At 42.8% G+C, this 21108-nt stretch overlaps 1 protein-coding gene across 2 annotated transcripts in view; it reads left to right on the top strand.

The window, feature by feature from the left end:
• Positions 1-21108, top strand: part of Ap2b1 (adaptor related protein complex 2 subunit beta 1) — a 106353-nt gene that overhangs the window by 72690 nt on the left and 12555 nt on the right. For both annotated transcript variants that reach the window (XM_050132234.1, XM_050132233.1), the window contains 2 exons: positions 14774-14858; positions 15713-15799. In XM_050132234.1, coding sequence (XP_049988191.1) covers positions 14774-14858; positions 15713-15799 — 172 coding nt within the window. The remainder of the gene's footprint in view (positions 1-14773; positions 14859-15712; positions 15800-21108) is intronic.

Below are 21108 nucleotides of genomic sequence, written 5' to 3'. Positions count from 1 at the left end.
CAGCCTGAGGGCATATTTTGTGGAGGCTTCACAGTTATCTAATCTCTCCTCGCCTCCCTTTCTCACATCTCATGGAAATATCCTCCATGGTCATTGCTGTATATTAGAACAATGTAAAATTTTGTTTTGATGGTGAGGAAGCACTTCATTGCAATCATGAGTAATGGTGTTAGGACATGACCAAATAGAAACTCGAATGAATTTCAACTCTATTAATTTCAAACTGGAGATCCAATAAAGGTTTATTTTCAAGTAAAAAAAAAAAAAAAAAAAAGGAACCACATTAGGGTGATAGGGCTAGGAAAACAGCTTAGTGGGCAAAGAAAGCATGAGGACCTGGGCGTGACAACAAGTACCAGTAATTCCAGTGATGGGAGGTAATCCTGTCAATACAGTCTAGCCAATCAGTGAGAGAGCCTGTATTAAAAAGTTGGAACCAGGCAGAGTGATTTGATCTTTAATCTCAGCACTCAGGAAACAGAGGCAGGTGGAGCTCAAGGCTAACCTGTTCTTCATAAGAGAGTGCCAGATCAGCCAGGACTATATAGTGAGACCCTGTCTAAAAAAATTTGGAACATGTCATAGTTACATTCTCACTGCCATGACAAAATATATTGACAAACACAAACTTTGGCTCATAGTTTCTGAAGGATATAGCCCACCATGTTGGGAAGGACATGGCAGCAGGCAGGAGCAAGAAGCTGACTTACATCGGAAAGCAGCGTGAACAGGAAATGAGGAGGGGCCATACATACATTCTCAAGGTTCAGTCCTAGTAGCCCACTTCTTCCAGCAAAACTCCACCTCCTAAAAGTTCCACAGCTTTCCCACAGCTGCACCAGCAGCTGGGAATATTTAATATTCAAACCACCACAACAATTATTAAGGAAGACACCCAACATCAGTATCTGGTGCGCGCGCGCACACACACACACACACACACACACACCTACAATAATTATTCTCATATCTTAAAAATATTACCAAGAATGTCTTGACAGCCAAGTATCCATTTAATGCTCAAATTCCTAATTTGTCTTAGTGTCCTAACTGTTTTGTCTTCCATTTCTGGGACTCAGACGCAGAGCCTTGTACATACTAGGTGACCATTCTACCACTGAGCTGCATCCATAGCCCCTTGTTTTGGTTTTACTGTTGCTATTTATTTAAATTGGGAAAATTTATTATGAAGGGTAGTTGCTATCTTTGTAAGCTTCTGCCATATTGTTCTTTGTGTTTGGGAGGTGGCAGTGTTGGTGATCAAGCTGAGGAACCTGTGACATACTAAGTCAGTGTTGTACAGTGAAGCTGTAGCCTCAATCCTCTTTAGTTGTACTGCTTAACATATTAGTCATTAGCCTGCATATGATGTAGATGCAAGTTTCTATCCCACCTGGCCCCGCTGCCAAAAAGCCCTCAGTTTACAGTGTGGTTATATAAATTAAAATTAAGTAAACATCTCTATTCCTCTACTCTTTATAAAATAGTTGCTAGATTGGGTAGTGCAGAGAGCTCTTCTTTGTAGCCTACCTCTTGTAGGAGAACCACTTGTTTGTTCCCGGCTGCCCAGCCCTGAAATAACCACACAGAAACTATATTATTTGTAATACTGTTTGGCCAATAGCTTAAGCATATTTCTGGCTAACTCTTATATCCTAAACTAACCCATCTCCATTAATCTGTGTATCCATTTCCAGTCTTCTCTTTTAAATGGCCATACCCTTGTATAGTAATACAAGTCCAGAATGCTAACCATTTAAGGATTTAATTCCTAACTGTCTAAGGATTCTATGGTTTTATTGCCCAATCTGTGTGCTTTCTCTTAAGATGTTATTGCTCTTAAGTTTTCACTTCCTTTATGGATTTATGACTAAAATGTTTTATTCTTCTTTAGTTACAGCAGAATTTATATATTTCAGCCAGTTTCTCACTCTTTGTAGCTGGAGATTACCTTGAACATCTGAGTTTACAGGCTTACACCACCACTTCCTGTTTATGTGGTGCTGGGAACTGAACCCAGGGCTTTGTGAATTTGAGCCAAGCACTCTACCAATTTAACCATAGCCTCAGCCTTAAATGTGATTTTTATTTCTGTCTTTGCTTAGAAGACTGATTATACCTTCTTAAAAATTCTTTTTTGAGCCAGCAAAATGGTTCATCCAGTAAAGGTCCTTGAAACAAGACAAACCTAAGTTAGATCCCTGGAACCCACATAATGGAAGGCTAGAACAAATTCTTGCAAGTGTCCTCCAACCTCCACATATGTACCCTGTGGCACATGCACATAAATTAACACACACGCATGAGGACATTTTGTTTCTGTTTTGTTTTGTTTCCTTGTATGCCTGTTTGAGGGTGTCAGATCACTTGGAGTTGGATTATAGACAGTTGGGAGCTGACATGTGGGTGCTCCTTGTTAGCTAGCTTCTCTGGGGCTGTGGATTATAGCCTGTTTATCCTTTGCTTTACATCTAATATCCATTTATGAGTGAGCACATACCATATTTGTCTTTCTGGGTCTGAGTTACCTCACTCAGGATGATTTTTTTCTAGTCCCATCCATTTGCCTGTAGATTTCATGGTGTCATTGATCTTTACCTCTGAGTAATACCCCATTGTATAAATGTTCCACATTTTCTTTATCCTTTCTTCAGTTGAGGAGCATCTAGGTTGTTTCCAGGCTCTGGCTATTATTATGAGTATTACTTCTGTGAACATAGTTGAGCAAGTATCCTTGTGGTATGTTTGAGCATTCTTTGGGTATATGCCCAAAAGTTGTATAGCTGGGTCTTGAGGAGGATTGAATCCACCATACTGATTTCCAAAGCGGCTATACAAGTTTTAACTCCCACCAGCATTGGAGGAGTGTTCCTCTTACTCCACATCCTCTCCAACATAAGCTGTCATCAGTATTTTTGATCTTAGTCTTTCTGACAGGTATAAGATGATATCTCAGAGTCATTTTGAGTTGCAGTTCCATGATGACTAACAATGTTGAGCAATTCCTTAATTGTCTTTTGGTCATTTGAGATTCTTCTGTTGCGAATTCTCTGTTTAGATCTGTACCCCATTTTTTAATTGGATTATTTGGTATTTTGCTGTTTGGTTTCTTGAGTTCTTTGTGTATTTTGGAGATCAGTCCTCTGTCAGATTGGGGTTATTGAAGATCTTTTCCCATTCTGTAGGCTGTCGTTTTGTCTTGCTGACCGTGTCCTTTGCTTTACAGAAGCTTCTCAGTTTCAGGAGGTCCCATTTATTAATCATTGCTCTCAGTGTCTGTACTACTGGGGTTATACTTAGGAAGTGGTCTCCTGTGCCAATGCATTCAAGGCCACTTCCCACTTTCCCTTCTTTCGGGTTCAGTGTAACTGGGTTTATGTTGAGGTCTTTGATCCACTTGGACGTGAGTTTTGTGGGTGGCGATAGGTATGGGTCTGTTTGTTTGTGCATGGGGATAGCTATGGGTCTGTTTGTGCATGGGGATAGCTATGGGTCTGTTTGCACTCTTCTCCGTGTCAGCACCACTTGTGTCAGCACCAGTTGTGTCAGCACCAGTTGTTGAAGATGCTTTCTTTTTTCTATTGTACAATTTTGGCTTCTTTGTCAAAATCAGGGGTTTATAGTTGTGTGGATTAATGTCAGGGTCTTCTGTTCAATTCCATTGATCCTCGTGTCTATTTTTATGCCAATACCAAGCTGTTTTTATTACTATAGCTCTATAGTAGAACTTGAAGTGAGGGATTGTGATGCCTCTGGAAGTTCCTTTATTGTACAGGATTGTTTTGACTATCCTGGGATTTGTTTTTCCATATGAAGTTAAAATCTTTTGCCTTTTACTAAGGGCATTTTGAGATAATAATTATACCCTATGAAGTTGAATATTATTCTTTTGAGGTCTGTGAAGAATTGTGTTGTGATTTTGGTGGGGATTGCTTTGAGATTCTTCTAGTTCTTAACCAATATCCAGCAAGACCAGCTCTTCGTCTTAGCAAGGTTTCTCTTACTATAACCTCTGCCTGCTGTTGCTCAGGGTCTGAGCATTTTCCTGGGTGGAGGTGATCTGGAGCCTAAATTTCATCTCAGATCAGCAGTCTCAGATTCATTTCCATGGGAGGGAATGGGAAAGGAACCGTTGCTTTAAGGCATATTACTACATCCCGAGACCGGAGATGAGGAGACAGATAGGCTGTCTTCTAACATTTGTATAATTTTCATGTCACTAACCTGTGCCTGTACTTAAGAATAAAATCAAACTGCCTGCCCTAAATTATTCAACTGTGTCCTAAGAGCCTAAGACTACTTTTATTAATATTTCTAGAGTAAATTTGAAAGCTCAAGCTCAGAGTAAATGAAAAAGTTGAGGAATGCTCTCAGAGTGCTTAAGGGAAACCAAAATCATTTAGATACCTGACAGGAAACATAGGTGAACAAGACATTTTTACTGAGTCCAGAAGGCAAATTGCTTGCCTTTCCATAACCCCAATAAATACAGAGATGTATTTAAGAGAGACACATAGATGGAGAGGTGGGGGAGCTTGAATAGAACGGGTAAACTGGGCATGGCAACTCATACCTGCAGTCCCAACACTCAGGAGGCTGAAGCAAGAGGACCATTGAGAGTCTAGCCTGGACTACTTACTCAAACCCCAGCATTGAAATCAAATAAAAATAAAAGGACTTGGTTGTTCATCTTATCTGGCCATCTTTTATTTACTTGAAGGTTTTGATTTGTTTTTAAAGATTTCACAGCTAGGCATGGTGCCGCACACCTTTAATCCCAGCATTCAGGAGGCAGAGGCAGGTGGATCACTATGAGTTTGAAGCCCATCTGGTCTACATAGTGAGTTCCAGGTCAGTTGGGGCTGCACAAGAATAGAAAACAGTTTCTTCAGATAACTAACATTTGCCTTTAAAAGAAAAATTCTGACCCGGGTTTTCTTTACATGTAATCCAGAAATCTATATTGGTGGAAATAGGTGTGGTTATGAATTAAGAGAGAAGAGATACAGGAATTGGAATTTCCAAGCTGAACTGGACTTTAGGAGCAAGTTGTCACCTGGCTGTTCTTGCACTGAATATTGTGTCGGGATCTTGAGGGTGTGAGTTTAGCCTGTTCTGCAGTTCAGAGAGCTTCTCTAATGACTGAGGGTAGGCTACTTGGATCTGGTTTAAATTTTAACTGCAGTAAGAGTTGCAGAGCTTGGGTGGAAACAGCATTACAGTGATTGATAGTGCTTGTTCTGCCCCTTCAGAAAGCCATTGTTCGGTTTCCAGCACCCACACTGGGATGTTCACAACCACCTGTAACTCCAGCGCTAGGGGATCCAGCACCCTGTTCCGGGCCATACAGGCACCAGTATGCATGTGCACATATACACATCAGTAACAATTAAAGATAAATCTTTAAACATTGCAGAGCTTGATTTCAGTAGTCCTAATGCTGCTGTGCTTTGGGCTTTTCCCATAGACAGCCTTGTGTGCCCCTGCCCAAATCAGAATTGCGACAGTTTAGTCTCTCGTGGAAACCAGTGTCTATCTCATTGAAACCAGTGTCTAACTACTTTACAACCTTAATCTTCTCTTTGGTATTTTGGAATTTAGTCTATATACATTCTAACCCAAGGTCTAAATGACTTGAGAGTTTCTTTGAGAATTGATTAGATAACTCTCATGGCAGAATGAGGATTACATGAGTCCCCGTTCTTAAAACAAGGCCTGCAAAAGAGATTGGCTCCTAGGAATTTCTTGTATTTTTAAATGTTGGAAATAATTTGTCCTACTTGAGGATTTTGAGTTCTAGGAGTCATGGGGAGATGTCCGGTCAAAGCTTCTATTTTTGTTAAAACTATAAGTGCTGCAGTGCGTGTTGTTGCCATGGGGCTTTGACCTAGGACCTGGAACCTCTGCATCTGTCAGGAGAGGAAGCTGCCGTGCTTTCCCTTCCTAGGGTTCCTGTTCACATCCTCTTGACAGTGGATAATAGCCAGCGTCTCCCGAGCGTCAACAAATAGAGCCTTTAACAGGGTACCCAGCAAGTTGGTGCGGTCTGAGCGCTGCTCAACTCACATGAATTCTGACCTATTGGATGATCACAGAACGAATATGGAAAGAGGGTTGTTTACAGCTCATCACTGGGTTAAAGAGTAACTACCATGCGGCAGAAAATACATTGATCTTTTCTGTGAGAATTTTATGACTATTTCTGCTACATTTTGTTGTGCCCAGACAGTGTCAGCAGTTGCAAATAGCTCTGCTTTTTCAGGATTCTCTGAAGATTCCCCCGTAATTCATTGATCAACAGGCTTTGAGGTGGAAGATAACATTTAAACTGAAGGTAGAAGACAGTTTGGCATTGACTCGGAATGAAGAAAGCTGAAGGACAGGTGAACTCTTGCAGCTAACAGAAAAGGCCGTTTCTGCCTGAGTCTCAGGTGACATATATCACACTTAGAATCTGTGCTGATAAAAGCCTGTCACTCAGAGCCATTCCCCTAGGATCTGTTGACTAGGTTGTGTGGCACTTTAAAAACACATCTGAATCATCAGTCCTCGGAGAACTGGAGATGGTTGGCGTCACTGCTGGGTCCTAACTTGGACCAGTCTGCAAATAATCTTTCCAAAAGCTAAATGGAGAAAAGGAATAAAAAGAAAAAATATTCTTCAGAGATTTGGAAAGGTCACATGTGACGTCATGAAGAGTGGATGAGATAATCTCAGAGGTGAGCCCTGTGTGGCTCGACTGGGTCCTGTGGTAGTGGGGCCTCCTTTGGTTACCTGTGGTGAGAGGTATCTTAAGAGGCCCCATTTGCCAGAGTTCAGGCTGGGTTCATTTCAGACCTTTTTATAGTACTTTTAAATGCACTGGAACGCAGTTAGAATATTAATTCAGGCTGCTCGTCTCCAGCTGTGCCACCATAAAGAGGCTGCAGCTACTGCAGCTACTGCAGCAGGCCTCCTATGCTATGGAAAGAAAGTAATTGCTGGGTGCAGGCTGACACTGACAGGCTACTCTTTCCCCAGCAGGCCCTGAAAGTACCTTTAAAAAAGCATTATTATGGCTAGTAAGCATTTTTAGCTCACTTTTGTGTTTCAGAGTGCCTCATAATAATCATTTCTATTTGTTTTTCCTGTTGATGTCCCTAGGAAGGAAGCAGGTTCATATTGTTATGGCCACATGTTGCATATGGTGTGTATACCAGAGGAAGGCAAGCCTCTCCTTGTACCATCTGTGGCCTGCTTTGGGCAGCCTCAGCCGTAGCTGAAGTGGGCATTCTGTTCCTTTGCTCACTGAACCCATTTTTTTAAAACCATTTTTTATTGGGAATGTGAATATTGTGAGCTTTATGCTCTTTTAACTACAGTTTACATAAGAAATATATTTTATACTGTGCATTTACACAGGTGAAACTAGAGATTAAATATTATTTACTGTTTATGAGCTACGTTGCACAGTGATATTCTCTGTTTTGTTTAAGACATGACCTTGCTATATAGTCCAAGCTAGCCTCCTGCCTGTGATCCTCCTTATCCCACCTCTTGGAGTCTGGGATTACAGGCATGCTCCATATGTCTAGCTGCTTTGTATGTTTTTAATATAAAAATAGAAAAATATATATATATATTTGTTTTTCAAGACAGAATGTCTCTGTGTAACAGTCCTGGAACACTTAGACCAGGCTGGCCTTGAACTCACAGAGATCCGCCTACTTCTGCCTCCTGAGTGCTGGGATTAAAGGCATCTACTCCACACTCACGTGGGTCCTGAAAATCCTGCAGTAAACAAAAGATAAAATTTCCTTCATATAATTCATGTCTTACTGCGAGAGGTACGATCAAGCCAGCAAATAAATGTTAAAAAGAAAACTGAAAAGCATGTGGGACAGGAAAGAAGACAGTGAAAAAATAATGGGATTGGAGGGGTGATCTGTTACTGTCATAATATGGTCTGGAAGACCCACCTGCCTGAGCAGATCAGCTGTGATTAATGCAGAGCCCTGAGGAAGTAGTAAGCCATGCAGATGTCTGGAAGAAGAAACAGCAAGTGCAAAAGCAGGAAGTTGGAAGCTGCGGGCTGGGCTGTGTGCAAAGAACAGGCCATGTGTCTGGAAGTGCAAGGGGGAACCGTCACAGGGTTAATGGGACCAGATTATAGCAGTTGTATTCTGAATGAGATGGAAAGCCATTGAAAGTTTGAGCAGAGGGGCTGGAGAGATGGCTCAGTGGTTAAGAGAACCAGCTGCTCTTCTAAAGGTCCTGAGTTCAGTTCCCAGCAACCACATGGTGGCTCACAACCATCTCTAATGAGATCTGGCACCCTCCTCTGGCATGCGGGCATACATGGAGGCAGAACATTGTATGCATAATAAATAAATAAATCTTTAAGAAAAAAAAAAGTTTGAGCAGAGACGTCAGCTTCTACTCTTTAAGCTCCTTCTGGATACCGTATGGGGAATAAACTAGGGAGGCTGAGTGTTGTGTAGGGAAGTTGCAGACAGATGAGTGGAAGCAAGTGCAGAAATAGGAAGATGCCGAAAGGTTCTCTGTGTTCCATTTATTGAGTTTGAAATGACAGCTGGGCTGGAGAGAGCTCAGTGGTAAAGAGTACAGACCTGCTTTTGGTTCCCGGGCATCCATGTCAGGTGGCTCACAAGCTCCTGTAACTCCAGTTCTAGGGAATCAATGCCTCTGGCCACCATGGGCACCCACACAAATGTGCATAAAACCACACCCAGACACACACAAATACATAATAGTTTAAACTGTCCATTAAAACAGTGATAGTAAGAAGGTGGGCTTAATAGTGATCCCAGCACTTGGGTGGCAGAGGTAAGAGGACATAGCAAGCTCCAGGCTAGCCTGGGCTACATAATTAGACCCACTATCTTACAAAAAATCTTTTTTGTTTCTTGAGTTGTAATGGTTTATGCCTGTCTCTCCGGGAGTCAGAAGTAGAGGGATCAGGAGTTGAGAATCCAGTCTGAGCCATACAGCAAGATTCTGTGTTTAAAACAATGCAGGCCTGGGTGTTGCTCAGTCTTAGAGTGCTTGCCTAGCATGCAGAGGCCCTGGATTCAACATCCAGCATCCTAAAGAAAAGGAAGTGGGAGAGGAAAAAGGAGAGGCTAGGTTCTGGGAGAGAGCTCAGCAGATAGGAGTACTTGTTGCTCTTGAAGAGGTCTGAGGTTCCATTCCCAGCACTCACATAGTGACTCATAGCCATTTGTAACTTCAGTTCCAGGCAGTCCAGCTCCCTCTTTTGACTTCTGCAGGCACCAGACATTCACATGATGTACAGACATGTATGCAGGTGAAGCACCCATACACGTGCGATTATCTCAAAGAAGGGGACTGTTTCTGTTTATGAAGGATGGTTGGCATATCCACGGAAGCATCTAGCTTGCTTTTTTGTTTGTTTGGTTTTGTTTTTTCAGACAGGGGCTCACTATATATCCTTGGCACCTAGAAGTCACTCTGTAGACCAAGCTGCTCTCTGATTCACAGAGATCTTTCTGCCTCTGCCTCCCAGGTGCTGAGATCAAAGGTGTGCACCACCACTGTCGGAGTATCTAGCATTCTTTAGGGTGCAGTCTACTCCCTTAAGTGCTAGACCGTGCTTAAGCTCTGATCTCAAACTGAAAGAACCACCACCGTCATCTCTCCCCCAACCCTGGGCCTCATTGAGAGTCTGTGTTCCTGAGCTCTTACTGATGTTTTTGTTACACATATGAGTGTTGGGAATGAAGTGCAAAGGAGAGAAACAACAAACCAGGGTGCTGGTCCGTTTGTGTAATGTCCTTTCCTTCATTTCATCCAACAAACAGTGATGGAACCAGGCCGGGTGCTGGTGAAAGTGAGATGTTCAGCACTCTCAGCTCTCTGTCTCGGCAGTGGCCCTACATAAATGAGCATACATTCTTCACTGCAATAGTAGTGTGTATACTGGGCGCTATGAGGGGCTGAGGACTTCCTGAAAATTTAAGACTGAAGTGAGACTTATAGTTAGCTAAGTTAGACAAAGCTTAAGGAAGAGGATGTATCTGGCAGAGAGAAGAGCACAGGAAAGTGCAGAGCTGTGACTTTCAGTACTGGGGACAAGAAGTAATTTGGATATGGTCGAAGTGAAGGAACTAGCCCAGAAAGGTAAACAAGAGGTGGATCCGTGGGAGCATTGAGCCCTGAAATGAATGCAGTTCTACCTAATGGTAAAAGTTTGAAAACTGCAAAAGTACAGATTTTTTTAAAACTAAAATAAGATTAAAACATTTCCCCAGAAAATAACTTGTGCCGTTGCTCTTAAAGATGGTCTCTTATCAAGTCACAGTAAAATGTTGGTTGGCTTAAGCAAACAGTTTGTCAGTAAGTTCTTTAAAACTATCTGATCCCTATGTAGCATAGTAGTAATACTAAAATCTCGGATAATCCAATGTGGTTATCCTTAATTATTAAAAAAAAATCAAAATAGGAGATAAGGTAGTAAAAGTTGTAGTTCGAACTCTAATTGGTCTTAATAATAAAAACCCAGAGTCCGATATTAGGGGGTGAAAGCTGAGAGATCAGAGAAGCAGAGCAGCCAGCCACTGGAGAGACCTTTTACCTCTACCTCATCCTCAGACCAAAGGGGCAATCCTGTCCTCAGACTGCATCCTCGAACTGCAACTGTCTCCACCAAACCTCAGACTACCTCTGAGCTCCTGTCTCCTCCCACTTTATATTCCTCTTTCCACCCAGCCATGTCACTCCTATCTCTACCTCCCTAGTGCTGGGATTAAAGGCAAGGGATCCCAAGTGCCAGGATCCTCTTTGTGTGAGTTCTGTTTCTCTTTTAGACAGATTCAGGCTTGTGTAGCCCAGAGTGGCCTTGAACTATCAGAGTTCCATCTGCCTCTGTCTCCCAAATCCTGGGATTAAAGATGTGTGCCACCACTGCCCTAACGTTTAGTGGCTTAGCTCTGTACTCTGATTTTTAGGTAAGCTTTATGTGATAAAACACAAACCAAATATCACTACAGAAAGTTGTTTTCTATTGTCACGCAGTCACCATTGTGCTTGAGAGTGAGACAGCATTCTGTGTGCTTAACCAATATGAGCTCATCTTTATGACAGCCCTGTGAATAATGCTTCTGGTCTTTTGTGGACAGGAAATTAATTCTGGTTATTGTTTGCCCCCCAGTCACACAGAAAGCAGGTGTCAGAGTTAGAATTCTGACTCCCAAGACTCTGCCAGCAGTGTTTGCTGCCTTTGATTAAAGGATCTGCTCACAGAATTATTCTAGAGCAGATGTTTTGGGGCAGTCTTCGGGGAAGATGAGAACCCTGTATTGTATGTCACAGAGTGGCAGAGGGTTCCTGGCTTTCATCTGTTTATGAGGTCCAGGCAGTAACCAAATGGTTTAGCCTGCTGACCTCAAGGAGTATTTTATGGCTTCGCAGTACTGTCGGAATAGTGCTCTTGGGACAGATGTTTAGGAACTCACTCAGCCTCCTTCAAAAGCACTGCTGTATATTAGTGCTCTTTCTAGATGCTGTTTCCAGAGGAAGAGGCTGTCATTCTGTCATATAGAGCAGATCCCAATATCCGCTGTGAAAAGCCTGTCAAGATGGTTCTGAGAAAAGCCCTTGGTTAAGAATCACTATCCCCTGCAGAGATAACCATTGTATTTTCTCTATTTTTAGTTTTATGGCAAGTGCTTGGAATATAGTGAACACCCATAAATCTTTAAACTGATGCATTGTGAGATCTGGCTGCTTTATAGTCAAGGATGATGGTAATAATAGTCATTAGTGTTGACGAAGCCCTCCTGTGACCAGCCGACGCCGTCTCCCCAGTTCTCACTTGTATGCCCTTTCCAGAGCCAGGCACTGTCGTGACATCTCGAGGCCATAATTTGAAGAAAGACATTCCTTTTCTCTAATTCTTCTGCTGAGAATCAGGTGAATTCGAGCATAGCTCTCTTCCAGAAGCCACGGCTGCCTTATGTCTCTGGAAGTGGTGTTGCAGTGCACCCAAGGGCGCTTCACACCCTTTTCTGACATTTTGTTCCCTGCTTTAACCAGCAGGCTTGGTCTCTCTGAGAATCAGGCTGTGTGGTATAGGTCAGAAACTTTTATCCTTGGTAACTGGAAGGTTAGAAGCACAGCTTACCAAGAAAGTAATTGAAGGAATTCTGAGAGATCAGAGAGACTGTATCAAGGAGGCTTACCCTGGTAATGACGGAGGAGGGGGCGACGGTGCTCTGTAAGTCCAGAAAGATGGAGCTGCAGGTTTCAGAAAGGAGCTTCTTCTATCACATAGCCACAGTTTTGGTGAAGTTTGGGTGTATAGTTTAGGTAGAAAAGAGGGGAGGATAGATAGATCAGTGCCTCAATCAATACATATCAGAGAAGCAGTTTCTTGGTATAGATGGGAACTAACGCAGAGACCCACAACTTGACAGTGTGCAAAGAGTTAGATACTTCTTAGCACTCAGCCCTAAATGGGATGTCTCCATCAAATTCCTCCCCTCTTCCCCTCAAGGATCAGGGATTCATGAGGAAGAGGAGGCAGAAAGATTGTAAGATCCAAAGGTAATGGATGAATGCAAGGAAACAGTGTTCTCCAGACACACCAGGACTTATGCACATACGAACTCAGAGACTGTGGCAGCATGCACAGGACCTGCACAGGGTCAAGCCAGATAGGGTCCCAGCACTCGGGGAAATGGACATGGAGTCCATTCCTGACCAAGGGGTTATCTACAAAGGGAAATTAATTGTCTTCAGTTTAGTGTCTGTCATTTGGATAGACCAACCACACTCTAGGGCAGGCAGGCCCATTCCCAGGAATACTCAGAAGACATAGAACTCTGGTACTTTTGTGGGCTTTTTCTTTCATTTTGTTGTTTTGGGGGGGTTGTTTATTTGTTTGTTTTCGGGTTCTTTTTGTTTTGGGGAGTTTTTTTTTGTCTTATTGGTCTTTTGCCTGTTGTTTTGATTTTTGTTTTTCTGTTTCTTGGATTTTTGTTGTTTCATTTTTGTTTCTTGCTTGAGTTTTTTTAAAAAAAGAGAGAACAAAGTTGGGAGAAGGGGGAAAATACATTACGAAAACATTTTCATAAAAATATGGAAAAAAGGAGAGAATAACAGTGTTAGATAAGCACTTTTTCTTTACTTATTTGTTTATTTGATTTTGGTTTTTTGAGACAGGGTCTTTGTAGCTGACTTGAACTCATAGCAGTTCCTTCTATATTAACTTCCTGGGTGTGGGGATTATAGGCATGAGCTACCACATCCAGTTTCTTTTGCTTTTTAAGAGCAAAGTGAGAAAGAAATAGGCTTCGTTAATGATCACAGAACTTTGCCCAGAGGAACATACTCTGCAGTGCTGGGAACATAGGGAGGAAGTCGCTGGTGGCAGCAAGCTGTGGGAGGCAGTATCTTAGAGCAGCTCCTCTCTCTTGCCACCTCACATGCTCCAGAACCTGCTGCAGGCAGGAGTCAGCCTGTCCCCATGCCCACACTAGTCGAGTGCCCCAAATAAAAGTGTCTGCAGTAGCTTATTTAAAACAGCATGTGCACACAGGGTAAGACCACAGTCCAGAAGCTTGTATATAAAAAAAAAGAAAAGAGAGAGAGAGAGAGAGAGAGAGAGAGAGAGAGAGAGAGAGAGAGAGGAAAGAAAAGAAAAACCACTTCTTTGCTTAAAGGCTTGTCCTTATAACATTGAGGTTTACCAGCAGTTGAGCCCGATATACTTCTTCAGGACCTGAGAAATAGTCTTATCAAACCCAGCTCTTGGGAAAGTTACAAGGTGTTGTGGCCTTTAGTTTTTGAGGAGGAAAAAACATAATCAAGACTGAATTGAAAATCAGACAAGTTTGAGTTTGAATCCTGGTACAGTCTTTATGACCTGTCCCGGGTCATCCCTTTTCCTTTCTTTAGTTCCCTTATCTATTAAACAAGAAGGGAATGGTAGCTACTTTGTTTAGTTAGTTGTAAAGAATAGAAATGTCACCAAGGAAGAAGGCTCGAGGATGGTTTAATAAGAGAACTCAATCCATCTTCAGAACCTATATAGAAATTCAAGGTGTTGGAGTAGGTGCTTTGGCCAGGGCAGAGACAGGAGGGTCCCTGGGGCTTGCTGGCTGGCCGGCCTGCTCTGATTGGTGAACTCTAGGCCAATGGAAGAACCTGTGTCAAAGGAGGCAGATAGTGTTTTTGAGTATGATACCCAGAAGTTGCCCTCTGACCTCAGCACATTCATCAGCCCTGTACATGCACAAGCACTCAGAACTTTATTTTTTAAAGTTGAAAAGACACAACTGCAGAGATTATTCTTTGTCTAGAGCAGTGGTTCTCTACCTCCCTAAAGCTGCGGCCCTTTAATGCAGTTCCTCATGTTGTGATGACCCTCAGCCATAACATTATCTCATTGCTACTTCAAAACTGTAATTTTGCTACTGTCATGAGTCATAATGTAAATAGCTGATATACAAGCTATCTGATATGCAATCCCTGTGAAAGGGTCGTTCAGTCGCCAAAGGGGTTTTGACACACAGGTTGAGAACCTCTGGTCTAGAGGGTATCCCATAGATGGTCCTCCTAAAGAAAGATTGCTTACAGTTGATCACAGTTATGAGCAAGGACGATGTGCTTCGCAGCGATGGGCTGGTGTGTGATGATTGGGAGGCCTGCTCTGACAGATACAGGAAGTCGATTTCTAGACACACACCTGTTCTCCTCCTACTACCTGGCTCCTTATTGATGTCCACATTTTTCCATTTTGCTCTCCTGCCAGGTGGCTGTTAAAAACAATATTGATGTCTTCTACTTCAGCTGCCTCATCCCACTCAATGTGCTTTTTGTAGAAGATGGCAAAATGGGTAAGTGTGTCCTCCTGTCCTGCTAAATATACCTTTGGCCATCATCTGAATGGCAAGCATAACATAGCCCTAGAAGTACAGACCATTTTGAAATTTTTAAATGGTGTTAGGATATTCTAAAACCTCAATAAATAATTGATCATTGGTCATTTGTCAGTCGCTGTTCTTACTCTGCCATCCCCAATCCCAGAGCCAGTTAGCTGACCAACCCAGCCACCCCACACACAGGTAAAAGGACTGAGGACGGCTGTGAACTTGGTCTTTGTCGGTTATCTGTGTGTTTGTGGGCAAAATGTTTGGCCCCTGTTTTGGTTTCTACCTTTGTAAAATGAAAGTCATTTGTTTTATGAGTTAGTAACATAGTATGTAAATTTAGCACTTATTTGACCCTGAGTTCATAGTAACATAAGAATTCAGTAATTTGTAATAAATCATTAGTCTCCTTTCCTACCCCAAGGTAGCTACTGTTTTTCCCTTTCCTTTCTTAAGAAACTGCCATCCAGCCAAGTGTCGTGGTGCACCCCTTTAATCCCAGCACTCAGAGGCAGAGACAGGTGGATCTCTGAGTTTGAGGCCAGCCAGGGCTACACAGAGAAACACTGGAAAAATGAAAGGTCACAAGATGTGCCTAAAATTCCCCAAGTAGGACTACAAGGAGTCAAAACTAAACTTAAAATGCAAACTTTTTTCCAGGGTCTATTAGTTCAGTCAGTAAGGGCCTAGTATACAGCACCATTGCATATCATAAACTTTGCTCCAATCCTAGCCTGCTCCTGGCAAGCCAAAGGAAAACTGGTAGAAGCATCAGGGAATAGAATATTGATGTATCCCCTCTTCTCCCTTTCCCCATACAGAACGCCAGGTCTTCCTTGCAACATGGAAGGATATTCCCAATGAAAATGAACTTCAGTTTCAGATTAAGGAATGTCATTTAAATGCTGGTAAGTAATACTTCTTGATTGATTTCCATCTCAGTCAAATTAAAATTTTTCTTTCCTGCCCCCACTTCTTTCTGCATTTAACATGATTCTGATGGGTTTATGTTACATACATTACTTTGCAAATCTCTCTTAAATACTTGGCATGTTGTCCAGACATGGTGGCATACACCTGTAATCCAAGAACTCAGGAGGCCAAGGCAAGAGGATTGCAAATTCCAAGCCAGTCTGGGCTACATAATGCGCCCGTCTCCTTTTAAAAGCACACACACACACACACACACACACACACACACACACACACACACAATGCGTCCAGGCATGATGGTGCATGGATTAATTCTTGCACTTGAGTCAGAGGCTGGCAGATCTCGGGAGTTAAAAGGCAGCCTGGATGTCTACACAGTGAGTCCCAGGCCAGCCAGCACTATACAGTGAGTCTTTGAGTCTTTCTGTCTCTCAAAACACAAAAACAACCAAACCAAAAAAAAAAAAAAAAATCAAAATATGGGATATTATGATGTAAAGCACTGAATTAATTACAAGCTACAAGATTAATAGATTTAAAATAAAGAAACTAGCCCTAACTTATAGAAGATCCTAGGTTTGCTCTCAGCACTGCAAAATGTAGAAAAATATGAAAGAAACAAAACACGAACCATGTAACTGGCCCGTGTACTATGCTAGTCCTTCATTAGCAGAAGTGAATGTCAGTCATGTTACTTACGTGTCCTCAGCATCAGGTAACTAAAGTGGTACTCGAGGAAAGCCGCCCTCCTCAGAATGGAAAGCCTCTTTCATCTCTCGGATCAGTGTTTGGCATTGGAGAAAAGGATCTGAGAACCTGTATTTAGAATTCTATTTATAAGTAAAGCATGTATCATGGTTGATTAAAGCCTGGCTGATAACCTATAGTGTTCTCCTGTTTGTCAGGTTTCAAATAATGATAATAACCTTTTAAATCACCATTAGTCCCTAAACCCTTTTGTAGTTATTTTTGTTGCTATTGTAAAATACAAAAAGAGGTAATCCAAGAGGAGAGAGAACAGCAGCTGTCTGTCCATAGGGCTTTGTTTGACTGGAATGTTTGTTGTTCAGAATACGGGCTTTTGTAGCAGCCTTCCTTCCTTCCTGTGCAGCACCTTCCTCGCTGACCCCTCGCTTCCTCCTCTGCGCAGTGTTGGTCCTCCTTGTGGGTCTTCAGCACACTGCCATTCTCCATTGCGCTTGGAGCAGAGCATTTGAGGAAGGAGACAGACAGTATGCAGTACAGAAAGAAGAAAAAGCTCTCACTGTCTTGTCATTTCAATTTTCCGTTTTTAATTTTAGGTTTTTGGGTCTCTGTGTTGTATTTTTCTTCTGTATTCAGACAGATCTTTGTATGTAGGGCTTTTGAAATCCAAATGTTATCAGCATCTTCCTGTGCTGGCTCTCAAATGTGCTGGTCCAGGTGGGCCTCCGAGACATTTTGAATGATAAATGCCTGCTTGAGGCCTCAGACATAAAAGACAGACAGTCAGCATCCTTTGAGCGTAGACACTTCAGGTGGAGCTTGGCTATGATAAGGGTTACCTCCTTACCTCACATCTGTGCCCCTGGAGAGGGTGTGAGGAGACTCTCAGTTTTGTTTTGTGGGTTTTTAAGTTGCCAGCTGAAGTTCACTGGTGAGTTACAGTGAACCATTTCAAATTACAGAGTAATTTGGTGAGCACAGAAGCGCTTCACAGAAGGAACTGTTCTCAGGAAGTGGGAACCCTCGGCTGTAGATAGAGTCCATGGTGCTGATGGCAAAACCCAGAGAATCAGGCCCCATTGAGAATCAGCCTCTGCACTCTATGTCACAGACACAGCTCTGGGTTAACCGCCATCCCGTGGCAACTGTCCCTTAATAAGAAAAAGGTGGAGACGTTTTCCTGGAGTGATTAAGGCTGGAAAATGCAGCATGTGGCATGCCTGTGTGCGCACACACTGAGAGCTCTGAGAAGTCCTACATTAGAAAACCTCTGGTGGAAGGTCACCATTCCTTCCCTATAGAGAGTAGGTAACAGCCAGAGTAATTGGGAAGCAGTTTTAGTTTTAGGGGTCCTGTGTGTAAAGGACGTGTATTTGCACGGGGAATTTGATTAACTAAGAACTTTAGTTTGGCATGCCAAAATATTAAAAAGAAAAGAATGCCTACTGCACCAGAGCGTGGGGCCTTTTTCTCAGGGAGGCTGTTTGCTCTGATACAGTCCTCACAGCAGACTCAGTTTTAAAAACCACCATGGCCTCACATGTGTGTGTGTTCCAAATGCTATTGAACCAGTTTCCTGGTGACACATATTGTGGCAGTGGGGCACGTGGAACTTAAAGAAAACAGCCAGTTTGTCTTCTCCAGCTGCCCAAGGCCATTTCCCTTGCTAAATCACTGCTTATCTTGCAAGACCACTTTGTTCAGCTAATCCCTTCTAACTCTTCCTTGTCTCCACACTGCTGCACAGAAGGCCCTGGCCTTTCCATTTCCTCCCCATCTTGAGGACTCTATTAACAGAGTCTATGTAGGTTTGCTGCCTTCTGATTCAACACCCTGTGTCTAGCTGAGAGCTAAAAATACCATCCTTTCCAGCTGATCTTCCTAATCACAATAGCAGCAGCACTTCAAATAGACCTTCTGTGCTAGCAAAGACATTTGACAGATGGAAGGAGCACTCTGGGCTCCAGGAAGTCACAGCCTTACAGGACTCACCAACTTAGCAGTGAGATTTTCTGTCTGTTCTCTGATCTCTTTCTAGAGAAGAAAGAGACCCTCCGCAAGTCTTAATAATCAGACCTTAATAAAGATGTCTGGGGTGGTGTTGGTGATGGTATTGCTGTTTGTTGTATGTAAATACTAGAACATTTTAGGCTAAAAAGGTGCCAACGGACAAGACTCCTGTTTCCCAAGAGCAAACATTCAAACGTTTCTACAGGTGTCTTTTTCTTTAATTTGAGACAGGATCTCACTGTTTCACTGTGTAGCCCTGGCTGTCCTATATATCCAGCTGTCCTCAAACTCAGAGATCCACATGCCTCTGCCTCCTGAGTGCTGGAATTAAAGGCATGTGCCACCACCACCTAGCCATATCGTACCTTTTAGCTACATTTGAGATTATTACATATCTTGAAACACTTCCTAAGTGTACAATAGGTGGGTACATTGCCATCCATAATCTAAAAAGGGGTGCTTATAGCAAGCAGTTTTTCAAGCCTGTTGTTTACTATACTCAAGAAAGCTCAAACACCTGGTATATATCTTCACTTGTCTGGCACTGTGTAAAAAGCTATTTCTTTAGGCATGGCCACTAAGTGAGAATGAGTTAGATTTCTGTTTTATTGTGGTTCTCCTATGCTTTGGGACATTTCAAAAACGGAAACTTTCCTAGTTGGCACTTGACAATAGTTTTTTTTTTCCTCCAGATGCTTTTTCCCAGTCATTTTCAGCAGTCTTCTTCTGAAACGTCCTTTTCAGATGAGCTTTGAACTTGCTGATCAGGGCCCCAAAGGGGCCCAAGTGCAGATTTCCACCGTCCACTTTATAGTCCTTCTTTGCTCTTCTCACTGACAAAATTGTGACCTTAGCTAAAGAATAAAGCTGAGTGAGGGAAGACCACACCCACACCTTTTAAGACCCCAAACACCCAGATCCACAGAGCCAGGTCTGTTGAAGGAAGAAAAAGAACAAGAAGAAATGACATCTTGAAGCAAGTAAAATTGTATTTGACCATCACCCTTCTTTGGGACAGATCTCAGTACCTTGGCCTGAGCTAGCATCATTTTAGACACAGAAGCCTTTGACATCGTACCTCCTTCTCACCATCTCCCAGCGTCCATACTCTGGTCTGTCTGCCAGTAGTTCAAGTGTGCATGACACTGGGATAGCTTGAGGTCTGCTCCAGTGTGGCTGGAAGCTGCCTAACGTTTGCTCTCACTGCATCCTTTCCTCCTCAGGCTCCTGGGTGGAGGTTGAGGTATGCATCACCAGCATTTGCCTCCCTCAGTTGGTACACTGAGCAGAGTAAATATCTTTCAGTCTTTAAATCCTCATTCAGTGATAGGTCCTAGTCTGATATGTGCAAGGCTCTAGGTTCAGTGTGATAACACTTCAAAAAGTAAATGTAAAACTATGTGGGTGTGGTGACTTGTATCTGTAATCCCAGCACTAGGGAGGTGGGAAGCCAGTCTGATTTACACAGCCCAGGGTATATAATGAACCCCTGCCCCCAAAACAAATAGCACACACCTTTAATAATATCAATATGGTTTAAATAAGTAGAAATATAAAAGTTGGCTCGTAAGTACCCTTTTCCCATTCAGCCTTGTGATAGCAGTCACAGTACATGCAACCATTCAGCTTGAGCTGAGCCCTGTTCCTTCCCTGTCATCTGCTACACAAATGGTAAAAACACAAGAAGTCTGCAGGCATCTGGGCCTCGATACATGGATGAAATGAATGTAGGCCTATGCAACAAGACTGCTCAACAAAGGCATCTGCCTTTCTGGAAAGTAGGCAAGCACCTTGAAAGTTAGGAAAAAGCTTTTGCCAAAGCAAGTCCCTGTGTGTTAAAGACCGTCTTTTCAAAAAGCATTAGCCAAACTCCAGCTGGAAATGTTGCTTAGCAACCCATTAAGTTGCAAGAGCACTTCACTGTAGGAACCAGAGTGACAGCAAGAGCTGTCTCCCCCCCCTCACACACACAAGATGATTGCAGAGTTTATTGAGGCTCCCTCCTCCAGCGGTATTGCATAGAACTACCCTGAGATAGACTTTCTATCTGGGATAAAACCCATCCCTCCCTTTGCCTCCCTTCCCCCCTTCTTTCTTTCTTTTTTATGGATATCGGTGTTTTGCCTGCATATAAATCTGCACCACATGCATGCCTGGTGACCTCAGAGGCCAGACAGAAGAGAGCATCAGATTCCCTAGACCAGCAGTTCTCAGCATGTGGGTCATGACCCCTTTAGGAGTTGAATAACCCTTTCACAGGGGTGGCATACCATATATTCTGCATATCAGATATTTGTATTAAAATTTGTAACAGTATCAAAATTACCATTATAATTTAGCAACAAAATAAATTGTTGGATGGTGGTGGCACATGCATCCCAACACTTGGGGAGGCAGAGGCAGGCAGATCTCTGAGTTAGAGGCCAACCCTGTCTACAGAGCTGGTTCTAGGACAGCCAGGGCTACACAGAGAAACCTTGCTGTGGGAGCTTCTTTCAGTCCTTTAGCCAGTAGCCTTTAAGATACCAACCCACTCGGGAGGCAGAGGCAGGCGGATCTCTGTGAGTTC

Source organism: Alexandromys fortis, unplaced genomic scaffold (genome assembly GCF_014885135.2).
Source record: "Alexandromys fortis isolate MF-2015 unplaced genomic scaffold, M_Fortis_MF-2015_v1.1 scaffold_412, whole genome shotgun sequence".
Classification (NCBI taxonomy): Eukaryota; Metazoa; Chordata; class Mammalia; order Rodentia; family Cricetidae; genus Alexandromys; species Alexandromys fortis.
Note: the sequence above shows the minus strand (reverse complement) of the source record. Positions and strands in the feature narration are given on the sequence as shown.